The sequence below is a fragment of the Camelina sativa genome, chromosome 3 (genome assembly GCF_000633955.1).
Source record: "Camelina sativa cultivar DH55 chromosome 3, Cs, whole genome shotgun sequence".
Taxonomy (NCBI): Eukaryota; Viridiplantae; Streptophyta; class Magnoliopsida; order Brassicales; family Brassicaceae; genus Camelina; species Camelina sativa.
Window position 1 is genome coordinate 5,097,757 of NC_025687.1, and position 22,689 is coordinate 5,120,445.

A 22,689-nucleotide genomic window follows, 5' to 3' on the forward strand; every position below is an offset into this window, starting at 1 on the left:
CTAAACATGTCGGCATGTCGGTCCTAATAAGATTTGATAAGAGAGCGTATTGTAAGCGTATGACTTAAGTTGCTTTCAAATAACACAATCAATATATATTACTGTGTAGTTTCATTAACAATAAGACAGTTTGGCCGAGTGGTCTAAGGCGCCAGATTTAGGCTCTGGTCCGAAAGGGCGTGGGTTCAAATCCCACAGCTGTCAATTCTTTTTAATATTTTTCTCAACTCCAAACCCTCTAGCTCGTCAAGAAGGTCTAACAACACCAATCTCGAACCTATAAAAACCTCCTTTGATTTTGAACAGTTCTTCACTTGTCCAGTATTTTGCGGCGATTCCAAGATGGTCGTTCAGACGAATCTCTCATCTCGTATCTTCTTCTTCTTGATCGCGTTGCTATTTTCCCTAGCGGATTCGGATTCGGACTCAGATCTCATCAACGAGCTTGTTTCGCTCAGATCATCATCCCCCGATTCAGGCGTCATCCGTCTCTACGACGACGACGTTTCCAAATTCCTAACCTCCGTACCCACTCCGAGACCTTACTCACTCATCATCTTCTTCGACTCCGTTAATCTCCATAGCCACAGCAAGCTTCAAAAGTTCCGCCGCGAGTTCGGACTCGTCTCCTCCACTTTCATCTCAAACAACAACAACGATGGATCTAATAACGGAACAAAGCTCTTCTTCTGCGAGATCGAGTCAACTCACTCCGAAGCTTCGTTCCATCGCTTCAACGTCGAGTCGTTACCGCACATTTCCCTCGTTAGCCCCACGACGGAGAACTTAACAGAATGTGATCAAATGGACGGTGGAGATTTCGCCGGGTTAGCAGAATCGATGGCAGAGTTCGTCGAACGGTTAACAAAACTCACCGTTGGTCCAATCCAACGACCACCGTTTCTATCAAAGACGCAAATCGGAATCATCGTTGCGTTGATCATAATCTCGGCTCCGGTTCTTATCAAGAAGATTCTAAAAGGAGAAACACTTCTCCACGACCGGAGAATCTGGTTAACCGGTGCGGTTCTCGTCTACTTCTTTAGCGTCTCAGGGACGATGTTTAACATCATAAGAGAAATGCCATTGTATGTTAAAGATGATGAAGATCAGAGTAAGTTTGTTTTCTTTATCGAAGGATCAGAGATGCAGCTCGGAGTGGAAGGGTACACTGTAGGGTTCTTGTACACTGTGGTTGGGTTGCTTTTGGCGTTTGTTACTAATGTCCTTGTTCGTGTTAAGAACCTTAACGAGCAAAGGATGAGTATGCTTTTGTCTCTCGTTATATCGTTTTGGGCTGTGAGGCAAGTTGTTTACTTGGATAACTGGAAGACTGAATATGAAATTTACCCATATTGGCCATCGAGTTGGCGGCATTGATTGATCTTCACGTAAGGTAATTTGATTTTAGGTTTCTCAAGTTTCTTGAAATTGAGCAATCATGGTTTTGACTTAGTATAAACTAGTTTCCTGTTAGTGATTCATCTGAGTGAGAACATATACCCGAGTTTAGAAGTTTAGGATCCATCAGTATTTGTGTTGAATGATTTTAAGGACTTATACATACCAAAGGACTTGCTTCTGTGTCTATTGAGAAGAATACTCCACCAAAGAAAGATTGCTTCCTAATGTGCATGTGAAGGTTTGAGAAAAGTTTAGAAAAGATTTTATGCAAAACTTGACCCATAAGAAATCTTTTTCAAAGTACAAAAACTCTTTTTTGTTCTTTTCTTCTAACTTATTTTGCAAATTAAGCATCTTTTTTCCCACCCTAGAAGTTAATTCATGTTTATATTCCTCTTTAGTTTTGCTAAGAACATATTCAATTTTATTTTGGAAATTTCGACTATGGCACAGACAAATAAAGGAATTGAAGAAGACGTGGCAAGTGCTTTTGTGAATCACTACTACCATCTCTTTGACAACGATCGACCATCTCTTTCCACTCTTTACAACCCCACCTCGTTGCTCACTTTTGAAGGCCAAAAGATCTACGGCGTGGAAGACATCTCCAATAAGCTTAAACAACTTCCGTTCGATCAGTGCCGTCACTCGATCAGCACCGTTGATTCTCAGCCGTCTTCAATAGCCGGGGGGTGTGGTGGAATTATCGTGTTTGTGAGTGGAAGCCTCCAATTACATGGGGAGGATCATCCTCTTAGGTTTAGTCAGGTCTATCTCTTCTCTATTTTGTGATCAATAATTCGAGGTTTCATTTGGTTAAAACGGAAGGCTTAACTTGGATAAAATAAATGGCTAGTTTTCAATGTTTTTTAAACTTGTGCTAATAAGGAATCGACACTAGTTTCCAATCGGTTAATCTCGGACCATCTAATATAATCTTCCATTGTTAGTCTTGTTACTAAATTGTATGTGTAGGTGTTTTATGGCTGACTGAAATATTTTATTAATTGCAGACGTTCCACTTGATTCCGGTTCTACAAGGAAGTTTCTTCGTTCAAAATGAGATGTTTCGGCTCAACTATGGTTGAACATAATTATATAATTCAATTAATGCTTGTATTCAAATAAGTAATGAAAATCAATATTTCATTCTGACTACTAAGTAAAATACATAATGAATTTTTTTTTCCTTTGTTATCTTCATATATCTAAGCAAGTTTTTAAGTTTTTCTAAAAACATTCGGTATTTGTAGGAAATCCACTAATTAAGGAGATACACATGATCCACTAAAACAAATAAAGCAGAATAAGAATATTTGTTCTCATATAGTCTTTTCCCCTCAGTTGTTATTTTAAAATAGTAATATATCTCTACTCGTTTTTAGAATAGTAAAAACTCTACGCAAAAATCGGACACATATGAGGCCATGTCTATCTTTTGAATCTTGACCATCCCCTTCTACTCAAAAATCATTTCCTTCTCTCCCAAGAAACCATTTCTCTCTCTCTTTCCCTGATCAAACCTTTCTGACGAACTAAAAAATGAAGAGTCGGAACAGAAACCTAGCCACACTGAGTTTGATGATAATTACGGTATTGACATTGACGAAGATCGTGGGAGGGCAAGAAGCACTACTAGGTAAGAAAGTAATTCCGCTATGCCACAGAGAATGTATGCCAATATGCATGAAAGTGACCGAAGCCACGCAAGAAATTTGCGATAATGCATGTCAAGCAGGTTGTATCCAGCTTCAAGGTCGAGGCACTGGACTTTCAGCCACGGATCAAGGAGTCGATATGGTCATCGCATAAACAATACTTTCTAGTGATTGTTCAACAATATATAGTTGTTTCTTTTCCTTTACATGCTTGATTAGATTGTAAATTCTGGTTTCATCGTGCGTATTATATATATGCATTATCCAGTCTCTCAAAAAAAAAAAAAAAAAAAATTTAGAGAATACAACATCGTATAGAAGAATCTAACACCTAAATCAAAAAAATTATAAATTCAGAGATATTTTCTTCATTACAAGAAACATAATGGATCAATGATAAAAGTAATGTTTTTACCGTAAGACTTTTTTCAACTAAATTGAGAAGAGTGCATCTAGAATATGTATTTTCTTTCTTACTTTAGTGGACTTGTCCTTTTGGAAATTGAATATATGAAAATGACCCTAGTGGCTGGGCAATCACAAAAGTCGAAGAGAGGAAATTTTTAATTAATCTACACTTGCAGATAAAGAGTTATATATTGTTAACCAATCACTGGAAAGTAAATACAAAATAAACGAGGAAAATAATAAAATATATAATTAAAATAGAATAAACAGATCAATGGACTGAATAAAAAAGGATCAAATTATTCAAAATACTGAAATAGTGTTTAAATGATGAAAATCATAACAAGTGATGTGTTACAAATTTTTGGGTACTCGATAAAAATGCAACAAATGAAATGTCGTCGAACACAAATTTGTTTTTCAACTTGCTATAAACTTTCTTTTTAGTTGGTTTGAAGATGCTTTGTTAAATATTAATTACTATTATCCTACCAAAATTATATATTGTATCGAAATGTGTAGTAACATTTTTGGATTGAAAACGCTCATGTGGGGATCAGTCAGTCAGTCATCTTTGTCCGCACACGAATCTCAGTCATTGTTTTAAGTTTTAATCCGTGAATAGGTAAGGAGAGGACTCCAAGTCCATCTACTCCAACTCTAAGGCCACATGTTTTTACCATGCTACCACTCACAGCAACAGTAGATCTTTTTGACTTTTCTCTACCACTTTTAATATTTTATTACAGAAAAGCAGGAAAAGATTAACCATAATCTGCTTTAGATGTTGATGTTAATGAATTGAAGTTAAATATATGAAGATTGTTAATCTCATCTATAAATATCATTTTTGGACCGACGGTAAAATAGTGCGATCATTTTTTTTTTCAAGAAGAAGACTGTAGGATTAAAATAGTATACGTTGAGTGATGTCAAAAAAAAAACAAAAAAAATTAGTGTACGTTAAATTGGTACCAAACGCACATGTGTGTAACAGTCATCGTTCTTTTCGCCCGAATCTCTAACATTGATTTTTTATTTAACTAAGCAGGCGACAAATTAAAAAGCTAAATTAAGAAGGATAATTGCGTTTTGCTTTCCGCAACAGGTAGCCACATGTAAATCGTGCCACAGGCCACAGCTTGTCAGCTCCGATCCATTGCATGACTCCTTAACTTTATTCAACACTTTTAACATTAGTATATTTGGAAATGATTAAAACTATGTTTGGAACTTAATTTTGATTTTTTAAATATATATATATATATATAGATAAAGAACAATTACTTTTTTTGGGGAAAATTTTACTATGATATGATATAATAAAGCAGAGTAGGTGGGTCTATCATAGCTTATATAATATATGATGACTGATACCACTTGTTATTTTTCAATTTTTAGGATGAAAATAATTATTCTAATCAGCGTCAAACAATACATCTTTGGCGTTAATGTTTTGTTGCTATCCATTGTGTAACAAGACAACCAGTTCATAGCTGAACAGTGAACTCATAATTTACAGTCAATTATGGCTGAAAGATAGTTTGACAAGAGTATTATTAGGCGCGGACTTTTGATTGAAAAATTATTTTTACGATGATTAAATTCAAGACTAATCTTGTTTTCTCTTTTCGTACCGGTGAGTTTTGTTGTCGATTTGAATAGATTGATGGGGAACTTAATTTTTTTCTCTTTCTCATACGTCAATAATTTTGGTAATTTATAGTTAGTTACATATTTTTTATCAATATAATTTTTTACATATACGTCATTTTGGTTTACATGTTCTTGAACAATTTTCTTTTTCCGTTTTCTAATAATTTAAATATAGGATGAATACGATTATCATGCTAATTTGCTTATTGGAGTGCATCCCTATATGTTTTTTCTACTATCAAATTCGACTACTTGGCAAAACAAATTAATATGTCGTCTAGCTAGTGGGAGTAACACTGTTCATCTTTAATATAAAAAATAAGATAAGCATAAAGTTTTATTTTAGTTTTATAGTGTACTTGGTACACTGCTAGTGAAAACCATGTGCAAAGAAAAGGAAATCATAACACTTCATCATGTAGTCCACTCACTAGCGTTTTCTATATAATGGCATGATTCGCCTAGTGTAAAGGCCAACACAAACAAATCCTATTACCACTAAACTAAAGACCAATGTCTAATTCAAACCAACCACTTCTTTCCAAACCAAAGTCTCTTACGCACAAGAATCTATGCCTTGTCCTCTCCTTTGCAGCCATTCTTGGCTCTGCAGCTTTCTTTGCAGCCCAACTAATCTATAGTAATGATGATGCCGTATTAACACCGAGCCAGATTTGCCATGGAACTCACGACCAAGACTCTTGCCAAGTTCTCTTGTCCGAATTCACGACGTTGTCGCTCTCAAAGCTCAACCGTCTTGACCTATTGCACGTGTTCTTGAAGAACTCGGTGTGGCGGCTTGAGAGGACGATGAACATGGTGAAAGAGGCAAGAACCAGCTCGAACGGTGTGAGAGACGAGGCAGTGCTGGCGGACTGCGAGGAGATGATGGATGCATCAAAGGATCGGATGGTGAATTCGATGGAGCAACTCCGAGGAGGAAACCTTAATTTTGAGTCGTACTCAAACGTTCATACTTGGTTGAGCAGTGTGCTTACAAATTACATGACGTGTTTAGACACTACTAATGAACCAAGAGTTAAGCCACAACTCGAAGACTTGGTTTCTAGGGCTAGAGTGGCTCTAGCCATCTTTGTCTCCGTCTTGCCTGCTAGAGACGATCTCAAGATGGTTCTTTTTGATCACTTCCCGTCGTGGCTAACTGCTCTCGACAGGGAGCTGTTAGAATCTGATCCCAAGGTACTCAAAACCAACTTCATATCTTACCAACTACTACAATTAATATGGCCAACTACATGTTTTGGATATATTCGCTTGTTTACTTTTACGGTTTTACCTATAATCCAAAGTTGAATCAAATTCTAAAACTTTGTCCCTCTATTAGACACTTAAAGTGAACGCGAACGTGGTGGTGGCAAAAGACGGTAGCGGAAAGTACAAAACAGTAAATGAGGCAGTGGCGGCAGCACCAGAGAATAGCAATTCAAGATATGTTATATACGTGAAGAAAGGAGTTTACAAGGAAACTATTGACATAGGGAAGAAAAAGAAGAACTTAATGCTTGTTGGCGATGGCAAAGATGCAACGGTCATAACCGGTAGTCTCAACGTCGTTGATGGATCCACCACCTTCAGATCAGCCACTATTGGTAATATCATATTTTTCTTTCATTTGTGTCTTTCAATATATAAACCTTTCCTAATAAAAACCAACTCTTATATATTCTAATAATAGTTTGGACTAATCATGGTAGTAATATTAACTTTAAAACGTTTCTTTTCAAATTATTACAATTTTGTATCCGAATAACTTACAAGATCCGTTTAAAACATGTATAGCTGCCAATGGAGACGGGTTTATGGCTCAAGACTTATGGATCCAAAACACTGCCGGGCCAGCTAAGCACCAGGCTGTGGCTCTCCGCGTGAGCGCTGATCAAACTGTCATAAATCGTTGCCGGATAGATGCGTACCAAGACACACTCTACACACACACGCTTCGACAATTCTACCGCGACAGCTACATAACTGGTACCGTAGACTTCATCTTCGGAAACTCTGCGGTGGTGTTCCAGAACTGTGACATCGTTGCCCGAAAGCCTGGAGCTGGACAAAAGAACATGGTGACAGCTCAAGGAAGGGAGGATCAGAACCAGAACACAGCCATTTCCATCCAAAGATGTAAAATAACGGCTAGCTCTGATCTTGCTCCTGTAAAGGGATCTGTGAAGACGTTCCTTGGACGGCCGTGGAAGTTGTACTCAAGAACAGTGATCATGCAGACTTTCATCGACAACCACGTCGACCCTGCCGGTTGGTTCCCTTGGGATGGCGAATTTGCGCTCTCGACATTGTATTACGGAGAGTATGCGAATAGTGGTCCTGGAGCGGATACGAGTAAGAGAGTGAAGTGGAAGGGATTTAAAGTTATTAGAAACTCGAAGGAGGCCGAACAGTTCACTGTGGCCAAGCTAATTCAAGGAGGATTATGGTTGAAGCCTACTGGAGTTACTTACCAAGAGTGGCTTTGATTTAATGTTATGTTTTTCTACTGTGTTGCGTTATGTTATCTCTGTTTTAGTTTGATGATGTCTTTCTCTGTTTTGTGTGGACTTAACCAATGACATGCTCTGTTTCATGAAGTTGTTAGGTTAATGTTTAATAATAAATATCGTGACGAGGCATATCATGTTTTGAATAACTATAAGTCCATGAAACTACCTAATATTTATATTTGAGATAACTGATCATACTCTCACTTCATCACACAAATCCATATAAGATTTATGGGACCAAAACGTTGAGAGTATTTTCAAAAATCTGATGGAAGTTTTTGATTTCATGACATTATTTAAAAAAAAAAAAAATTTATAGCCAATTCTATCATAAATTTTTTAATGTAACGAATCATTCACTCTTTCTTATCATAGAAAAAACAAAAATCATCAAAAACTTAGGTTGGTTTTTGTTTACGAGGCCGTAAACTTGGGCTTCAGCTATTAGGTACATACATGGCAACAAAAACAGTAAGTACAATATCTTATCTCTGTTCGCTCTAGTTTACATGTACATTTACAGTCCTAATCGTAACAGCGGATTTAGTTATGTGGGACAAATAATTTGATAATGCAGTACGGTTCAACTGCGGTACGTGCAGGACAAATGCGATTAATGTAAAATAGGCAGTACAAAATAATGTTTGATTGGTAAAAAAATTATTTGATGTGCGGATTTCATATTATTTTATTAATAATTGATAACTATATATAATAAATACATTTTATAAATAAAGATTATAAACAAATATATCATAAACTGAATTGTTTTCTTCATAGTTAATAAAATAGTAATTTCATCTATTATTTATTAATTTTAAAAACCAAAAATTATTTAAATTAATCATGTAAATTTGTGTTCATTAAAACAAATCTTTGAAAAAAAGTTATTAAATTAAGAAACAATTTTTTGTAACATGTTTTAACAATTTAAATATACCAAAATATTACATTTCTTCAATATTTATCCAATAATAATAATAACAGTATTATTTTAATATTAATAACAATGATATAAGAGGAAAGTGAAGAAAAGATAGGCTTGAGACCTTGACAAAAACTATATATGTGGAAGAAATAATAACAGTTATATACTATATATTTTTTTTTTTAAATAATAAATATATTATCTAGTGCGTATTTCATCTGTCCCGCTGGGTAATAACTTGTGTGAACTTTGATAGCGGTCCAAGGCAATTTCTCATAAAAAAAAAACGCACCTTCTCTTCTTTTTATTTTTTTAATGCAAAACCACAAATATATAATAGTAGTGGTGAATGGTAACATATGTGCGTTATTCATAATTTTGTTGTCAATTCCGCTAATACTATGCTTCCATTCACAACCTTAGTAGTAGAAGTCATGCTCTCAAACAATATAACTCATGCAAAATAGTTTTTGTCTGTACGTCCGTGAAAATATAATTTAAATCTTTCCTTAAATGTACATATAGATGACTAAAATAAGAGATAACAATATGCCCATAAAAATTTTGAAACTTAATTTTGGAAATGTTGCATCTTGCGCCGACCATTTTCCGGATAGTTTTCAGTGACTTCCTTTGAGAATCATGATTTTTTTACCGCAAGCATCAAAAAACGTAATGTACTTTGTATGTCTAATTGAACTTCGTTTGAGTGAGAATGCAAGTTGAAGTTTTTGCTTGGAAAACAGATATATATATAGACAAGAAATTTTGTTCCATTAGAAATATTGAAAAAAAATCTATTCATATTTAAAACCACACATGAGTCAGGCTGGACTTGAGTTTGGATAAGTGGACCTTCGATAAGCTATCATTTTCTTCCACGTTTTTTATTTTGTAACTTCTTACTACAAGACTTGAACCAGTTAACGCAATAAAGTCTCCTCTTGATGCCGCAATTGATACGAATAATTTTAAATCTGTAAAACAGCTCAGGAGGATTCTCTTTAATATCGCAATTAAGCGTGAATATTGCATCGCAGTAACCATGTATGCGGTTTCCAACCGAGACTATTAGAATACTTTAATTAGTCTCTTCTCTTTGTTTTTTCTTCTTTGAGAGTACGAAAAAAGAAGGTGTTGATTATACGATGCGACAGTCAAATTTAGTTAATGAACACCGTAATCATTTTGAAAATGACTTGACAAGTTTGATGTTGTCCTACCGTAAAACTTCTATAAATTAATAATGTTGGGACGATGAAATTATATTAATTTATAGAAGTTTTAGTTTCTCTTATTAATTTATAATGAGAATTTTCTAATTTGGTAAAAAAGTTTTAAAATAAAATTTAATCGTTATAATTAATATTTTTATAAATCCAATTAAAATGAAAATAGCAATTATAATATTTTGAAGATAGTACTCAAAGATTTTGATAAAGTAAAAATATTAAAAATGAACTCTAATAAAAATTAATGTGTATATATATATATATATTTAGATAATTTCATAAATTATTAATTTATATTATTGATAGGACTATATATTTATAAAAGATTTTCAAAAAAAATATTATTTTATTATATCGAATTATGTTCAAAATTATAATAGTCCCAACTTGGGACCGAATAAATTTATTAATTTATAGAGATTATTAATTTAACGAGTATTAATTTCGAAGTTTCTACTATATATATATATCTCATTTGTGGCTACTGTTGTAAGATCATGTATCACACGTGACAAATTCGATGGATCTGGATTCAGAAGTGGACACCGCCTGGAGCTTGGATCGAATTAGTATCTGGAAGATATATACTCCTTTTCTTACATTTTTATTGTTTGTTTATCTCCCAATGTGCACTAATGATTGGCAAATACTGACTAGCCAATCAAGACCATGCATGTAAGCTCCATCTAGTGTTTGTTGGTCCAACACTATCTATATTTAAACAGATTTTTATATTATTTTATTAAGTTATTAAATAACATAACTTAACTCATGTTATTTTTATTATGTTTATAACAATTTATAGAAGAGATAATTCAAATTAGTGAATCAGCTATAACTCAAGCTCAGATATATCTTAAAATAATATTATAAAATTGTGATTGATGACATATATGGGTTAACTATGAGTTACATCTAGAACTCAAGTTAACTTAAACAGCACCACATTTTACAAATCACACGTACGTAGTCCATAACAAAATATGATAAACTGCAAACAAAGTTGTATAAAGAAGTAGATACTAAAGATAGCGGAGAGAGATATATGAATATAGGATGATCAGAGATGAGATGGTGGGAGAAGGAGAGGCTGGAAATCATGGCGGAGAGCAGCTTCCCAGATCGCACGGAGACGGAAGAAGTTGCAAGTGTTGCCGCAGTCATGCTCTTCCCAACCCTCAAGCGCATGCACTATGCCTCCTATTCTCCATGCACTCATCACCCTCCTTCCCAGCCAATTCTATAATGACCATTCATTTGCTAGATTATGCACACACCTATCAACATATATTACAGGAGTAACATATTTAAAGCTATATATATACCTCACACGAATCGATGTTTTGGGCAGACTTGGGAACAAGCATAGCTGGAGTGGAGTGGTAGAAACAGTCCTTGCGGAGTTTGTCAGGTGGAAACTGAGAAAATGGAATGAAAAGGGTCCCTTCTTTTGCCTTCATCTGCTCTTCTTTCCTTAGTCCATCCCCCACCAACCAAACCGTTGAGGAGCAACAGTTATTGCTTGTGGACAATACCAGATTCTTGTCAGCCCCAGATTCGCTAAGTTTTGTGTATTCTTCCTCGCATAACACTACCACCTATAAATATATATACACATCAAATTTTTTATTTTATTTTTACTGAGAAGCTGATATGTGGTTTCTATTTTCACATATATCTCCAAATACCTTGACGCTTTTTTCAGATAAAGAAAAGACAACGGCTGAAGCAACCTTTGTGAGATTGCCTCTAAAGACAACTTCCGTGGTCCCTTTTGGAATGCTATTAACCACAACCGCAGCTGCCATGCTGGTTCCATCCACTAGCCTTATCTTCAACTTTGGATGCTTTTGCACATACAATTCTCCGTACCCGTTTAGCTCCTCCGTCTAATTAATGGTGAGTTAATTAGTAACTTAGCTTATCCAGCAGTTGTATATAGGATGATTTAATTTTTAAGTAATTAATGAACTTACAGTGTTCATCAGGCCAAGACTCATTACTTTCACACCCTTTTCATCTGCTTCTATGATAGCAGCCTCAATGATATTGTTCATGGACTCATGGTGGCGTTGTGATTTATACTGCCGCCACATGTTTATGTGGCAAAATTAGTAGTTAAGTTTAGATGAAGTTTAACTTATAAAGTAAATCCGTCGTCTGCCGTAAATATAACTATATATTGACGTGTGTGTATGCAAAGTAAAAAATGCTTACGTGAAAGCTAAACTTGGGAAGGAGGTGAGAGTGAAGGGTGAGGTTGCGAAGACGGTTTCGCTCAAAGACAAAGGTGCATGAGGAGAGAGCGAAGGTGAGAGCGAAGGAGAAGAGAAGGGTGAAGGGCCACATGGAGTAAGTGAGGTACCATGGGGATCGAGACCACAAGGGGCGAGAGGAGAAGGATGGGAAGCCAAGGCGCATTTGGTAGATGGAGTCGAGTGTGGTAAGGTGAGTGAGGTGGATGACGTCGGGTGATTCCTCTTCTCTCTTCAACGAATTTTGGTATAAGGAATCGCTGCACTTGTCGGTCGTCCCGTAGATGTAGTCGTAGATTGGCATGAACAGAGAGTAGTTGGTCCTGAACTGAGTATGGTGGAGCGAGTGGAACCTTCAACATAATTTGATGCCCATGTTATGTACTTATATATATGAATTCAAATCTTATAAAGTATGTATATAGAGTGTTGACGTACGAGGGAGTGTAGCAGAGGAACTTGAGGGGAGGGAAGAGGTGGAAGAGACGTTTAGGTAAACACTCGAAATTGCAGTGTCCATAGTTGTTCATGAAGTCAATGTATGTGAAGTATGCAATGACGGTACCAATGGAGAGGATCCCACAAAGGGACGCCGTTACTAGGGGTATGGAGAAGAGTAATGTGTAGGCGATGTGCTCGGCGAAAGGGTGCACAACAGCTGGAAAGTTTTATTAAAGATATTATATGGAATGATGTATATAATACTATATAGAATAGAAGAAATTGATGGGTGAAGGTACATACACGTGATGGGCTCGGTGACGATGGAGGAGTGGTGGTGAGAATGGTAGCGAGAGTATAGAAAGTGGTGGTGGAGAGCTCTGTGAAACCAGTAGTATAAGAATTCGACGGGACCGGCGTGAAGTAGAGCAATAAGGATGGCTCCGTCTAGTCTCCAGAGGGGCATGCGGGAGCAGCCTGGGAGTTTGCTGTTAAGGAGATACATGTAGAGAGTGTTGAAGATGATTTGGTCGTCCCACGAGCGTTCTCGGTCCACTTGATCGAACTCAATGGGCTTGTCCACGATCTTCTTCCTTCCCTTGGCCGTCTTCTGACGCGACACGCTGATCCATATCTGACTGTGAACAATTCTCCACAGCATGAGTGCAACTATCAGCAGACTTGCTAGGTCCTTCTCCTCCTCTTGCGCTGTCACGTAGGAATGCATGCTTGCCATAGCTAGCGGGGCCACCAAGAGGTACTTGAAGCCACCAAGGGGACTCCATGGCCATTCCGTAAGAACTCCCGGCCTCGACGCCATCCAAAGGTACTTGAGCTTATAAGTGAAGAAGTTTGAAGAAGTGCGTTTTTAAGTTAAAATGTAACAGATATATATAGGGACATCATTGTGTGTTGGCTACTGATGAGGCACTATAAACACATGGTGGGCGGTAACAAAATATTAATATACAAATATCAGAAAAACCAAAAGAAGTAGCACATCGTGGTGGCCCGGTGGTGGGCTTACTTAAAGTTGATATGTTACAACGCTTACAACGTGTACTAATTGAGGATTTGGACTTGATCAAGATGACAAAACAAATTTCATCAACCTTATTAAGTATTAACCGCAATACGCCGTTAAGATTTTTCATTTTTGAATTCTACTAGGATTTAACCAGCGGTACACCGCGCGACAATATTTTTAATTTTAAAATTTTAAAATTTATATGGTATTTATTTGTTATTTATTATTATTTTATTAATTTTAAAATATAAAATTTTACAGATATTTAATATAAGTATTCAAAGTATAGATTTTTGTAGTGTTTTCAAGATTTTAACTCGTGTGGTATATGTATAGTCTAGTAATACATTTATCCCCTGATACACATCTAAAAGTGTCACCAATCCTACCAATCCCACTCTTATTTAACCCGCAATACACTGCAGGACAATATTTGGTTATTTAACCCGCAATACACTACACCACGGGTTAAATTTGTTACTCAAATGATGTTGTGTCATTAAAACGGAATAGGTCCTATAATCACCAAACATCTATTAAAATGGATTTTGAGATTTTTATGGGATTAATCATTTAATGCATAGAGTTGTTTTAGGAACAAACATAATGTATATATATTTTCAACCTTTGTATGGTAATAAATGTTTAAAATTAGGTTAGTTTAAATAGATCCATTAATTGACTTTCTACAAATGTTATTTTAGGAAAATCTGTAGGGGTTAATAGATGTTGTAAAGATATTTATGGCAATGAACGTATTAAATTAGGTCGTTTTAAATAGTTCCATTAATTGAGTTTCTACGAAATGTTATTTTAGAAAATTGATAGGGGTTAATGTTGTTAATAAAACAAAGTAATTAAGAAAAACTAAAAGGGCATAACACAAAATGTACTTTAAAAATGTTAATATAGATTAATTTGGATTTTTGTTTATATACTCTTTTAGTTAGATTATCTATATCATTATTTTTGAAGTACATTTTGGTTTATGCTCTTCAAGTTTTGCTTATTTAATATGTTTTATTTGCAGCATTAACCCCTAACAATTTTCCTAAAATAACATTTCGTAGGAACTCAATTAATGGAACTATTTAAATCTACCTAATTTGATACGTTTATTGCCATAAATAGTTGGACAACATCTATACATTTTGATTTTTCCACAAACAACTCTACACATTAACTTTTTAATCCCATAAAAATCTTCAAACCTATTTTAATAGATCTTTAGAGAAAAAAATCTGTTAGTTTCTCTAAATTATCTCGGTTTAATTAATAGTTTCCATTTAATATTTTCGACATTTAATATTTTCTACATTTGTTGAATGTGATAATATAGTTTTCCTAAATTATCTCGGCTAAATTAATTGTTATTCTCTTTTAAACACCATATATATATATATATATATATATATATATGCACTGCATAGTAACATGATCTGTTTACTTTTATAACAATGAATTTTAATTGATAAATTAAAAATGAAAATAATTAATTTCTACATACATTAAACACATAAAATAACTATTACTTCTCACATATCTCTATATGATTCTACCTAAAAACACAATCAAGCGGTGTACCGCGGTCAAAACTTATATAACATAGTAACAATTATATTAAAAAAACAAAAAACTTAACCATATTATTTAAAATCATATATGAACATTAAAATCGTCCCATAGATTCAATTAATATTTATAGGTATATAATTTAAAAATTACAAAACAACAGCAAAATAACAAACAAATATAATATACGTATTTTAAATATTTAAAATTTTAAAAATATAGTCTCGCGGTGTACCGCAGGTTAAATCCTAGTATGGTTTTATTCTACTACACATATGCCTGCATTTTATTGAATGATAAAAGTGAAAAGAATTACACAAGTTCTGATATGTTAGTTAAGTAGCTAAATTCAAAAAGAAAAAGGTAAATTTAATAAGAAGGTCAAATGTCAGTTTTTTTGGGTAAAATGAACAAATACACATTCATGAAAGCCCATATATACACTGATTTTGTGGTAGGATTTAAGCAACTTAAGCCATGGGTAATTAGATAGTAAAACCCATGAGTCAATACATATACATGCAAAGTCCATGTTTAGTAAACTTTTATTTAATTCACGTCTAAGAAATAAATGAAGGTTTCAATTGGTGACCAAAATTTAGGAAAAGAATGAGGAGGAATATCACATTCCTCTCTATTCCACAATTTTTTTACCATTTGAAAGTAATATTTTTTCCCCTACATTCATCTACATTCTTCAAAAAATAAGGAACAATAGAACAAAAATGTTCCTCCCCAAAATTGATGAAGAACAAATGGAACAAAAAAAAGAACAAATATTCAAATTCGTTTTTTATTTTAAAATAAATAAAAAATATGTTTATTAATAAAATTTCAATTTTGTAATATAAAAACTTTCATATTTTCACAATGTATTGACAAAAAAAATATTTTTGATAGGAATTTTATGCTAAACTAATCCTAAGGCTCTATTTGAAAAATTTATTATATATACATTAGAATAATATTAGTATTACAATTCAAATTAAATTTATTTAATATTTAATATATTTTAAAAACATTTTTATTGTTTGGATACCATTTACAATTTTGTTCATTCTCTGCAGATTTTCCTTTCATTCCTCAAAAACTGTTTATTCCATTTTGCATTGTTCTTTTTATTCCTTTTTTTTTTGTTCTTCTAATGGTTACCAGTAGGAGCCGAAAAGAACATAATTAGTGATGTTAAATAAGTGAGAGACAAAGAGAATCGAAATTGATGGAATGTTTCTGCTGGAGAAAACATTTTTCTTAAATTAAAAAAAATAAAGTTAAAAAAAGGACAACATATTAATCATGGTTACGTGTTAATATTTTCTTGTAGTCGTTGTCTTGGTTTAGGCTCTTTATAACAATCTAAGACTTTGACAACAAGTGAGAACCAAAATAATCAATCAATATGTCACAAACAAGATTGTCTTTGGTCTGATCAACTTGAGTTGCATAATTGCTAAATGAACGCTAACTAGTAGTAGCAATAGTTCTTGACATTGAGCCTGAACCAACCTGGTAAAGGATATACACAAGAACGGAGGAGACCACAATTAAGTATTGATTTCACATCAGCACACACATATATTAACATTTATCAAACACTTACAAAAGAATCAGATTCTTATTCTAAATTGAAAACAAGGTTTCTTATCATCAAACAAAGTATTCAATGCAAAGTATTCAAACAAACAGATCAATTTCAAATTCCCAAACAACTATCATCATAATTTCACTAGCATCAATTCCAATTTGTATAATCCTAATTTCTTCTCACATCCATAAAACTCTAATTCATGTAGATCTAGAAGTGAAATCAAAAAAATCATTACCCAGCTTTTTTGATTATTTCACCTCTCAATTCTTCGCTTCTTCTCCAAAGCCTTTGCCATCGATCAATGGAGAGACGAAAGAGAGAGGACGAGAGCGAGACAACAGAGAGAATAAAAAAAAATCTTTTTTTCTCCCAGCCAATCAAAAGTTGACACACACGGTTTTCTAAATGAATCTAAAACTTCTTATATAACGATCGATGCTTAGTAAAATTAAGCTGTTTTCATTATTTTTATTCTGTTTTATTATTAGCAAACTTATAAGATGCATTGATGGAGATGACCTTATGTTTCCGTGCAATGGTGTGCTTAACTAGACTTAAGTTTTCTCTAACATTTTGTCCGTGTAGTGTGTGCTTGGCAAACGTACATATACTTCAAGCTTCCACCAAATTTAATGTCATTAACCATTTAAAAAATCGAACGACGGGAAGTTTCCTTATACTTATACATAACAAACAGACTTGAATATTTGAATATTGATTTCTAGAAAGGGGTCACATATGTAATATGTGGTAGAGGGGAGGTAGTCATGACTCATGAGACATGGCCATAAAGAAGCATGCAGACCAGGCCATGTGATGCAATTTGAAGATGCTAAATTGGTCATATTCGACATATATATATATATATATATATATATAAAGGGAATTTTGTGGATCTGTGGGGTTGGATAGAGCAATAGAGCTGACATCTGCGGTGATATTTATATAGTGGCCATGAATTTGACGCAACGAAAAAAAGAGGAGAAGAAAATGTGAGATACTGATTAATCATCCCTATCCAGACCATATAGAGATATAGATATAGAATTTCTCTCTTATTGTGTGGTTTAGAAGCTCTTTAGTCTTTTAATACGATAACGTTTTTAAGTTAAAATACGAAACTTAGATAAATAGGAAAACGTTTTGACAACCTTCAAGGCAGCTGGTATAACCAAGCTAAATATTTCCTTCTAGTACAAGACTTTATATGGGTGGGACGGGACTCTCCTTCATGGTCGGTCACATAACGAGTATCATACGCTTTTTATTGTCAAAAATACGGAGTTTGTATATTAGTAGGACGTTATTGACCAGCTCTTACATAGATTTCTATATGGATGAGACTTACAAAGAAAAAGAATGAAGATAGTTTACTGTTTCGTAATTTTTAGTTTTAAAGGAAATAACGCTGATTTTTTTTTTTTTTAAACGCTGATTTTGTAGAAGCTCGAGTGAGTTAATGGTGATTAATAAGCTTACAAAGGATGGGGGACATCGAACCTGTAAGCTGTAATCTTGCATCCGCCATTGTTCAATGCCTAATCAGGAATAATCTGAGAATTTATTTACATAATTATGTTACACTTTTTAATAAATCTGATGACTTCATACTTCAGCATAGTACAAGCACAATTTAAAGGTGCAAAAAGAAACACGAATAACCTTATCTTCAAGCATAACGAAAGCTCATGAAGCAGTGCATTTAATAATTAACGTTCATAATTCTTCCATGTATTTTAGATTGTTTGGTAAATCTTATATTTTAGATTGACTAAGACCCTTTACACTGGTCGTTTCTCACATAGTTGCTCATTAACTAAAAATAAATAAATTATAATAAAAGATGAGAGAAAGTGAGAAAATTAAGGAGAGATGTGAGAAACTATTCTCAATTGAGCAACTATAGAACAGTTTCTTAGACACATGTCATATGGTTAATAGTAGATTTTTTTTTCTGATTTAATCTTTAAATAAATAATCATATTATATTAACTATATTGAGCAACTCATCTGATTTTAACCATTGGAAGAATCATATGTCAATATGTTAATCCATTCCTTCCTTATTGATTTTGGAACTAGACCTTTATGAAACTTAACATAATATTTCAACAAGGGAAAATTTTGTATAGCTTTTTTTTAAAACATATTACCTACATACATATATTTTCAACTCATTTGTGGAGGCGCGGTGGTAATGTTTCCAAGGCCAAGAGGGTAGATTCATTATTTAGAGCCTGAGTTTGATTGATTATTCCATGTGAAAGTATTTTGCCTAAGCCAGTAATTTAGACACCTGAGCTTAAACTCCGAACATTTTACCCCCACCCGTAACAAATTTTCAGAATGATCCAAGATTTATTAACTCACTTCTATAATAAGTGAGAATCTTAGATAAAATACGGATATCAAATCTTTCTCTAGTTATAAATAAATGAAAGTGAGACGTAATTTTAATTTCCATGGAAAAACCGAATATGGATCTTTAACTAACAAAACAAACATGCATTATATCGTCATTTTGTTGTCAATAAAGTTATATATTTAAAAAATCAAGAGGACAACCGAACAAATCCAACAATGTGGTAAACATGTATAAACTCAAATGATTGCGCAGTAAAAAACAAACCATACTCGTTCAAATTATAAAAAGACACATCAACACATACTCGTTCCCTAAGAAAATCTCAAAATAATTAATACCAGTATTCCAAAAAAAAAAAGGAGAAATATGTTGTCCACTAAAATCCAGGTACGAGGGCAGCCACTTCCTCCGGCAAGAAACCACCGTATGATACACTCAGTTGTTTGCAGAGTTTCCACAAAACGTCACCACCGTGAAAGCAGTGTACTCAGCAGTGAGAGTTGTCCATCGTCGGATTCTGTCCCAACAAAAACCCGTAAGAGCCAGTTTTGCTCTGGCAACGTTGACGGTAAATTCGGGAGGTTCGGTGGGAAGTTTGTACCGGAGACATTGATATCTCGCCTGAAAGATCTCGAAGAAGAATTCAATTTTCTTTTGAGCGACCACAAATTTCAGGTTGGCTTCATGTAAACATATCTATAAGAGGGGATTGACGTACGGGTAAAAATAAAATGAATGNGTTTTTTTTTTTTTTTTTTTTTTAACTTTTTAGGTTACAAATACAACCGACCATATTATCACGAATTAGTAATTAGTACGGTCCCAAAAAATGGATATTCCAAAAAACGTACGGACTGACGAATATTTTTCATTTCTTATATAACAAAAGAATTAAATAAGTAATAATACACATATTAAATTAAAGATGATACATAAGCTACAGATATATTTTTTAATATGTGTATTTATTTATAATTACAATTACAATTAGGAGGAGCTTACCACAGCATTAAGAGACTACGTAGGAAGAGAAACGCCTCTCTACTTCGCCGGACGTCTAACCGAACACTACAAGAACATAGCTCGAACAATCGGAGGTGGGCCTGAGATTTACCTGAAAAGGGAAGATCTTAGCCACTGTGGGTCTCACAAAATCAATAACGCTCTTGCTCAGGCCATGATTGCTCGGCGGCTTGGTTGCAGCCGTGTGGTGGCTGCCACAGGAGCCGGACAACATGGAGTCGCCACAGCCGCTGCATGTGCAAAGATCTCCTTGGGGTGTACTGTCTACATGGGAGCTACTGATATAGAGAAACAATTGGTGCTCAGGTAACTATGTCAATACTATTTTATACAGTATAAACGAACTTAACCGGATCCATTTTGCAGCATAAATTTTGTTATCTAGTAAAATAAAATACATATTTTGAACATAAAGTTTATTTCACATATGTTTGTCATTTTGTGTTTGAATATTTTGGTCAATTTTAAAAGTTATGGATGTAGTTAAACTAAAAGGGGGTTATTGGTTCTATGATTTAATGGATTTGGAAATCCAAACAAAAATCATGTGTTATTCAATCATTGATTTTAAAATACTTAACAAAATTATGTGTTATTGGTTCTATGATTTACAAATACTTGTTAAAATCATATGTTATTCATTTAATGATTTGTATTTGGATTTCAAAATCCACATTATGTTTTAAATGGATTTGAATGGATTTGATAGTATAAAATATAATGATTCAAATACAAGGATAAAACATGTTATTTCAAAATTCATGTATTTTTATTATTAGAATTTACAATTCTATTTGGATTTAGAAATCATCTATCCAATAACAGCCCCTAAAAGTAAGGGACCACTTCCATGTATAATAGAGACTTTATTATATAATGTAACAACAATACAAAAAAATTCACCACAAAATTTTATTTGATTTCTACATAGATGAGTTTTTACTTTAGATATATGTAGAAAAAAAAATCCATGCATGTACAGATCATAAAAACTGTTTTACATACTGATCATGATCTTAATAGGTGAAATCAGTAGAGGGAACATTCAAAGATGCAAGTTCAGAGGCGATTCGACATTGGGTCGAGAACCTAGATTCCACATACTTCTTATTGGGCACGGTCGTAGGACCGCACCCATGTCCGATAATGGTACGTGAGTTTCAATCCGTGATTGGGAAAGAGACAAGAAGGCAAGCTAATCAACTATGGGGTGGTAATCCTGATGTATTAGTAGCTTGTCTTGGAAGTGGCTCAACTGCATTGGGTTTGTTCCATGAGTTTGTTGGAGACGAGGATGTACGGTTAGTCGGTGTCGAGGCCGCAGGGCTCGGTCTGGATTCTGGGAAACATTCGGCTACTTTGGCCGTTGGCCATGTTGGTGTGTACCATGGTTCCATGAGCTATTTATTGCAAGATGATCAAGGACAGATAGTCAAACCACACTCCGTAGGAGTAGGGTATGTGTGAGAATTATAACCTCGACAAATANGTTACCTTTTTTTTTTTTTTTTTTTTTTTTTCTAAAACGATTCAGACAATCTCTAAGTTAATCGTCTCGGTTTAGTCAGAAGCGAAGATGTGATACTGACGTAAGAAAGCCTCACATTTGGTCGTAGGTTAGAGTATCCTGGAGTTGGACCGGAGATTAGCTTCCTGAAAGAAACCGGAAGAGGTGAGTTCTACACAGCAACAGACCAAGAAGCCATTCAAGGTACCTCCCCCTACCTATATATAGTTAGTTTACTTTGCTACTAATTAATCAAGAATTATAATTACAAAGATTAACGTTAATTAATCATATATATTGTCGAATTCAGCGTGCATGCTATTGAGTAGATTGGAGGGAATAATACCGGCACTGGAAACGTCTCATGCGCTCGCGTTCCTTGACAAACTCATTCCTACTCTACGTGATGGAGCCAAGGTGATCGTGAATTGTAGTGGCCGTGGCGACAAAGATCTTGACACTCTCATCCAACGAGGCATATCTTTTCCTAATTGTTGACTCAACAAGATTCCATATTACACTCAACTCGTCCAGAAATCGTATGGCCGTATAGGTGCAACATGATAACCTTCACTACTAATACATCAAATCTTTATCCAAAATTATGATCATTTGATGTAGCTACCTTAAATAACTCATCCCCCTGGTAATTTCTTATCATTAAGATGTGGTATAATGAACGAACGATCTGTAACTACAATTTTATATTCAAACGCTTCAAAAAATGGACCGTTAAATTTTTACGTGTTAATTTTTTTAACATTTACAGATACTACTACTGTTGCGATTTTTCCACTAATCATGAAATATTGGCACAATTTTATCAATCCTTTACAAAAAAAAAGTTGTTTCTTTAGTTTTCTAAGATCTTTTTGTATTTTATGTATGATTGAAGTCATTATACATGACCATGATCCAGAATTTACTTCCGTCTGTTCCAAAACTATATAATTTTTATAGGAATTTATAACGTATAATTTACGTTTATTTATTTGTATCTTGATATTTTATTTTTCCCGTCAACAATTTACATTTATTTATTTTCAACGGATGTGGTGTTATAGACGGAAAGCTCATCAATCATGACTACGTTTTTTGTTTTTTTTTTT

At 34.1% G+C, this 22,689-nt stretch overlaps 6 protein-coding genes and 1 non-coding gene across 7 annotated transcripts; 6 read left to right on the forward strand and 1 right to left on the reverse strand.

Moving 5' to 3' along the window:
* TRNAL-UAG lies at positions 125-204 on the forward strand. Its single transcript has one exon. It is a non-coding gene; the product is annotated as a tRNA-Leu (tRNA).
* Positions 301-1,945, forward strand: LOC104770285 (probable dolichyl-diphosphooligosaccharide--protein glycosyltransferase subunit 3A). The gene is made up of 2 exons (XM_010494683.1): positions 301-1,396; positions 1,858-1,945. The coding sequence occupies exon 1, from the start codon at positions 343-345 to the stop codon at positions 1,378-1,380; it is 1,038 nt and encodes a 345-aa protein (XP_010492985.1). The 5' UTR covers positions 301-342; the 3' UTR covers positions 1,381-1,396; positions 1,858-1,945.
* On the forward strand, positions 1,808-2,601 carry LOC104770274 (nuclear transport factor 2-like). The gene is made up of 2 exons (XM_010494672.2): positions 1,808-2,172; positions 2,418-2,601. Exons 1-2 carry the CDS (start codon positions 1,849-1,851, stop codon positions 2,490-2,492), a joined length of 399 nt encoding a protein of 132 aa, XP_010492974.1. The 5' UTR covers positions 1,808-1,848; the 3' UTR covers positions 2,493-2,601.
* On the forward strand, positions 2,723-3,296 carry LOC104770299. The gene has a single exon (XM_010494703.1). It carries the CDS (start codon positions 2,947-2,949, stop codon positions 3,214-3,216), a length of 270 nt encoding a protein of 89 aa, XP_010493005.1. The 5' UTR covers positions 2,723-2,946; the 3' UTR covers positions 3,217-3,296.
* LOC104770309 (pectinesterase/pectinesterase inhibitor 18-like) lies at positions 5,640-7,788 on the forward strand. The gene is made up of 3 exons (XM_010494715.2): positions 5,640-6,326; positions 6,472-6,736; positions 6,927-7,788. The coding sequence occupies exons 1-3, from the start codon at positions 5,640-5,642 to the stop codon at positions 7,616-7,618; spliced, it is 1,644 nt and encodes a 547-aa protein (XP_010493017.1). The 3' UTR covers positions 7,619-7,788.
* LOC104770317 (protein CER1-like 1) lies at positions 10,653-17,062 on the reverse strand. The gene is made up of 8 exons (XM_010494725.2): positions 16,921-17,062; positions 12,802-13,333; positions 12,496-12,715; positions 12,020-12,410; positions 11,779-11,886; positions 11,491-11,691; positions 11,128-11,400; positions 10,653-11,042 (listed from the first exon to the last, which is right to left on the reverse strand). Exons 2-8 carry the CDS (start codon positions 13,316-13,318, stop codon positions 10,863-10,865), a joined length of 1,890 nt encoding a protein of 629 aa, XP_010493027.1. The 5' UTR covers positions 13,319-13,333; positions 16,921-17,062; the 3' UTR covers positions 10,653-10,862.
* On the forward strand, positions 19,319-22,319 carry LOC104778679 (tryptophan synthase beta chain 1-like). Its single transcript, XM_010503128.2, has 6 exons — positions 19,319-19,725; positions 20,042-20,379; positions 20,783-20,819; positions 21,097-21,530; positions 21,690-21,784; positions 21,891-22,319. Exons 1-6 carry the CDS (start codon positions 19,417-19,419, stop codon positions 22,076-22,078), a joined length of 1,401 nt encoding a protein of 466 aa, XP_010501430.1. The 5' UTR covers positions 19,319-19,416; the 3' UTR covers positions 22,079-22,319.